This window comes from Teleopsis dalmanni, chromosome 2, assembly GCF_002237135.1.
Source record: "Teleopsis dalmanni isolate 2A chromosome 2, ASM223713v2, whole genome shotgun sequence".
In the NCBI taxonomy this organism is placed as follows: Eukaryota; Metazoa; Arthropoda; class Insecta; order Diptera; family Diopsidae; genus Teleopsis; species Teleopsis dalmanni.
Window position 1 is genome coordinate 94,492,194 of NC_051847.1, and position 6,024 is coordinate 94,498,217.

Here is a 6,024-nt window from a genome sequence, read left to right on the forward strand (position 1 = left end):
TTTTCTAAAAAATTGCCGCTGCAGAACGTTGCTTTCTTCTCCTAACATCGACAGTACCTACAAAAATTTACTTAACTTAGTGTTTTATTTTTAAATTTCCAATATTCTTACCATTCCTTTTAATTCCGTGTTCATTTTAATTTTATAGTATTTTTTCAAAAATATATTTGATTTATATGCACATATACAAGATTTGCTGTTTGTCAAAACAAAACATTTGACAGATTGCAACAGTGATGCCAATGACTCGCGTGGCCAACATAGGCCAACATAGGCCAACATGCATTTTTTGCCGTACTTGCGAGCCACCGAAAAGGCCTAATTTTGCAAGTGACATTTATAATTTTAAGGTTATAATTTTAAGGTTAGAATGAAATTAAAGAAATGACCTTAATTTCGTTAAAACGAAAGCTGAAATTAAGGAACATTTTGAATGTAACTATGTGTAAGATACATTTTAAGCAAAAGATAAAGTTGAGATAACGAAAAAGGGACATTTTTTAAATAAATGTCAATGAAATCTGATTTTAATAAAACCGGGAAATATTTTTAAAGTAGTGTAAATGTTTAAATTTAAATATAGAGAAAGAACTGTAACCGGTATTAATATAAAATAGAGTGAAAAATAATAATTCCCATACGTGAAATTCACTAAAGCCAACAAAACTACGAAAAGTCATCCTTTATAGTTATAATATTCAATTTTAAAACTTTCCTAGATACAAATAGTGTTTCGAGTATGTAATTTTTAACATTGCATTTGTACACAAAAAACATATGATTTCCCTAATTTGGGGTAGTATGAACACTTTCGGAATTAACTTTATTTCATATTTCCGAAATTAAGCAAATTTGACTGTCTGAACATAGCAATAGTTTGTTAAAATTATTCTACACAATTCTACTCTTGTGAATTAGTAATTTAATTTTAACTTAATTTTGTATAAATTGAATTGTAATTTTAAATTTTTTCTGTAGTAAAGTTAGGCAAATAAAGCATAATTATGTTGAACATTAGAATAATAAATTAATCGAAACTGTGTCCAATACCCATTTAAAGCTAGTTAGATGGCAACTCAAATAAATTATAACATATTTGAATTGAAATTAGATAATGTAGTGTAGCACTGAACTGATTATAGTAACCAGCGAATGTTGCTCAATTGTGCGTATTGCTACTGAAATCAATTCTTTGAAGCACATTTTTGACATCTCTTTTCAGACATTTTTTAATGTTGTTCAGTTCCGCTACTAGTGACTATAGCTAAGGATCATGTTATGATTACCGTAACGTGACTACATAGCATCATAACATGACTTTTATAGCACATTCACACTGTCTCATTTATGCGACACTAATGAGAATGATTTACCATACAAAAATTTTTCATATAAATGAGCTCATTATCAATAAATCAGCTCATTTAAGGCGAAATATGTAAACAAAGGCACTGAGGCAGTCATTATTAATAATATCTTTCTTTTTATTAATTGAATATGTAATTGATATATAAAATGTATATCAATGATTGAATATATCAATTATATATTTAATGTTTTTTGTGTGATATATTATTTAGTGAAGTTTATAAAAGTTCTATCGGCTGCATAAATGAGCTCATTATATTGTGAACGTTTACTCATTAATATAAATGAGCAAGTGCCTAAATGAGACAGTGTGAATGTACTATTAGTTGTTCTTCTGCATTACGATCACTTATGCAGTGTGAATAGGTTCTTGGGAAGTAAATAAAAACAGCTGATTTATGAAAACGTTAAATTTAAAATTTGTTGTCAGTTAAAAAATCAGGAAATCAAAACAAATAGATGATAAATTTAATAATGTAAAGAAACAAATATTTTTTAAATAATTCAATAAATTTTGTTATTGTAATATAATATTTTAAAGATTATATAGCATCCTATAATCAGACCCTATAGTTTGCATCTAATAAAACAACAAATTCCTATAAGGAAAAAAAATAAAAATGATATTTTAGATCTCCTATACTCCAGAAATATATAGAATGGAATATTTCCTGATGGATAACTTATAAGTTATGTCGGTATTCCGGCGTCTGCGATAAAAATTGTTCAAAGTGTTGAACTACATTTTGTCGCCACCTAATCCAACCAATGAAAGGATGAACATTGGTATTGTGAGACAAGTAAAAGCGACGAATCGCATTGTTACGCATAATTCGAAATATTGAACTGCATTTTGTCGTAATCTAATCGGTACAAAGCTGGACATTATTGATGGGGATGGGTTCTAAAGTTAGGAAAATCTGACACTTCATAATCATTTCATTCGGATGTTTTGATATTTATTATTCTGGAAAAGCGAGTAGTAGAAAGGATTTTACTGGCTTTGTTAGAGATGCTGATATTTACACAGAGTTTGTCACATTATTCTCGCAAAGGAATTGAGCTCTTAGAATGCGTTGTAGTGGGAAATATGTGTGTATGGAAACAAAAAGTCCTTAATCTGCTATTGTTATAATAGTCTGTGAAGTTTATTTGGCAGATAATATAAAAGAAAATATATACAAATATATAATTCCTATATAAATAGAAGGAATTACATATACGGATACATAGATCCGGAATAATGTTCAATATAAACCTCCCAACCAATTCTTCTACATCCTCTTTCCTCCCCCTTAATCTCCTCTAATCTCTACCCACCCACTTCCCTACTCATGTAATCGTCTTGTGTATTCTTTCGTTATTTGTCTACAGGTCCCAGCGGGTTACAACAACAACGAATACATAGGTTATGATACGGTTCGGTAAACGAAGAGTGAAAGAAGCGAGGATAGTTTAAGAACAAGAGTGGATTAGGGATGGGTGGAACCATTTATCTATTCGTTACTCATTATATAATGCAAAAATTATATTGGTAATTGGCGCTAGATTGTATATGTAGTTTCCTGACAACTTTAAACATTGATCTCTCAAAAAGCAAGCTATTCGGCATATACCGTAGAGGAAACGGTTGTTCAAGTAACTGACTCTACTACAATACATTATCGAATGGATGAGTCCAAAAAATCGTTGAATAAAAAATCGTATTTGCGTATTTTTTCATTTCCTAAAATATTGGTTGGCGTCACATAGGAAGAAGTGCTCTTATGTTCAATTTGATAAATGAAAAGTTTTCTCTCAAAATTATTTTTCAAAATTTATTTCATATATTTTGACAATATTATCATCACCACAGCTCGCCAAATGAAACACATTTTTGTTGTTATCATTGGATGTTCCAACATTCTGTGGCCTGAAGTGTAAACGTTTCACTGTAGAGTGATGAGCATCGCTGCAAAAGAAGATACATAAATATAATTGTCTTGTCGATTTCACACTTAAAATGTAGAAGGTACTTACGAATTATTTAGTTCTAGTAAAAGCGTCCAAGTGGTGTCATACTTATACACTTTAATTAACCCAGATTCGAATCCAATTGCCACTGCGTAGGCGTTGTCAGTTAACTTTCTTTTGCCAAAAGCAACTGCAGTTATAGACGCATTTTTATGTTCTAAGATATCCAAAGCCTTCCAGCTGTTGAGACTACTTTCTTGATTTTGTTCCGTTTTAGGCTCGGATTTGGTCCATATAACTGCTTTTCCCTCACGCGAAGTTGTGACGAAATACTTCTCATCATGTGACCAATCGCAGGACCAAATAATTCGTGTGTGTACGCCATTAGTTTTGTCCGTTTGCGCGGTCAACGTGTACACTGGCAAAGCTTCTTCAGGACGGTTGTGACGCTCAAAAAGTGACCAGCGCCTATCGCGAGATACTGATAGTAAATAACGTCCTTCGGGGGAGAAACGCAATTGAGTGACCGTAAGGTTATGTGCGGGTAAATTTTGTATTTTCTTCCAAGTCTCTGCATTCCTAGATTTTAAAACAAAAAACATTATTTAGTTTACTCATGGAATCTAGTTGCGTACCATAGAATGATTCCCGCATGTTCAGTATTTGTTGCGCGACAGGAGGAAGCGATAATACGACTATCTGGCGTACTAGCGAGTGCGTATATTTCATATCCATGTCCGTAGAGTTTTTGAGTTTCAGGCCAGAGTGTGTTTTGCATGAGGGTTTCTTCTTGTGGTGGCTGCTCGAAACTGACGGGCACGAAGTAATTTTCTGGGTATTCATCCTTCACATGTCTTTTTTCGGTTAGATTTTCTGTTTCGTACACTGCTTTGTTGGAGAGTCCCAAAGATGGTACTGAGGCACCTTTAGGCAAACCTGTGAAGTGAATGTAAACAAATTAGTTTTTTATTTATGTGATGAGTTTTAGGGATAAGTACTTGATAATAAGGTCTCGCCTTCCTTGTCATCCGTGCAGCGTGTAATATGTCTGAAGTTTTCTATGAAGTTAGCAGGCGCTTGAAAAGTTCGTACAATTTTTTCCTCACCACAACTGGCAAATTTATAACGTGATAAAATAGTCACGGCTTGCATATCATAGCCATGCACCTGTGGCCTGGCGAGCTCATGCCAAGTGACATTTGTTGTATTGTCGTCCCGTTGCCATGGCGCGTGTATGCGTGTTGTCTGATCCGCAGATACGGACATAAGGTAAGCTCCGCTCGGTTCCCAATCTATATCCCGCACTTCACCGAAATGTCCACCCACAATAACACTTGGCAGCCACATGTTATCATTTTCTGGTGATTGGGACCATTTGTGAAATGCTCCATGGAAGCTATGGCCTATGATGGATTTACCATCACCTGCAAACTTGGCACCATAAAAACCAAGTGAGTTACCACCCACGTCACCACAGCGTACTTTCTCCATCCACACACCATCCTCAGTAGGTGCCCAAATAATTAATGTTTTGTCAATGGAAGCCGAGAGCAAAAGTAGTTCTGTAAGCGAAGAAAAAATATTACAAGGAAAATCATACCAAAAAAGACCACAAACCTTGTTCAGCGGTTTTATGCCAATGCACACCGCAAACCCAGCCCTCATGCCCATACAGCACCGATTCCAAGCTAAAGGCAAACCATGAGTTTTCTGCCAATTGTAGAATTTTCTCCTCAACCTTTATTTCGCCAGAATCTTCACTCATCAAATTAAATATATCCACTTTGTTCTCTTGCACTTGGGATTCAGTGCGCGGCGCTATGCGCCATAGACGTATAAAATTATCCTGTGAAGAGCTGGCAAGCAGTAGATCATTACCATCATATACAAAGTCCAAGCCACGTACCCAATCTTCATGTCCAATCAGTTGATGCACGGGTTTAAATTGCAATTTTTCATCCACCGGCAGTTGCTCAGCCCATAAAGAAACTTTTGCGTTATCACTGCTGAAAGCTAGCAGTGCTTGTTCCGATTTTGGTAATAAAGTCAGACGCAAAGAGAAACAGAATCCAGTAGATAAGAGTATCGTTTGCAAGCATGCACATTGTGTTCCATCGAAATTCCATAATTTTATGGTTGAGTCACTGGAGGCAGTTCCCAATAACCAACTCGATCCTTGCCTTTTCACACCCGTTACAGCATTCACACTGCTTTCATGTCCTTCCAGCAAATAACATTTCGGCTCGTCTGCAATGTTTTCCATATGCCATAGAATTGCCAAGCCATCGCCACCGCCAGATAGGAAATATGTTTCCTTTGCTTGCCAACTCTCACGCAGCCACTGCACAGTATTAACGATCTTTTTATGTTTTCTGTAGGTGTGAATTACTTTTGTGGTACATCTTTGATACTGCAAAATTTCTTTGTTACTATTAAATAAGATTTTTAATTTATTTTGCTTACATTCGGATCACATATCGCCACAGCGTGTGAAGCACCAAATATGATAAAGCCATTATTACCCCAATCTGCAGCTTCAGTTCGCCGATTGCAGCCAACCGATGTGTAAATATTTCTAAATTTCATTATTGTTGCGCTTTTAATTAAAATACAAATGAAAATATATTTAAGAGTGGAATTTTGTTAAAGCCACTGAGTCAGTAAACATGCACGAAACCAAAACACAACAGAACACATGGTGCA

The 6,024-nt window shown here is 34.9% G+C and overlaps 1 protein-coding gene across 1 annotated transcript; it reads right to left on the bottom strand.

Moving 5' to 3' along the window:
• Positions 1-3,177: 3,177 nt before the first annotated feature.
• Positions 3,178-6,024, bottom strand: LOC119674233 (probable elongator complex protein 2; the record flags this gene model as incomplete). Its single annotated transcript, XM_038085359.1, has 6 exons — positions 5,785-6,024; positions 4,939-5,731; positions 4,320-4,883; positions 3,957-4,257; positions 3,388-3,900; positions 3,178-3,319 (listed from the first exon to the last, which is right to left on the bottom strand). Coding segments are annotated over exons 1-6 (2,436 nt in total), but the record flags the coding sequence as incomplete, so codon positions are not given.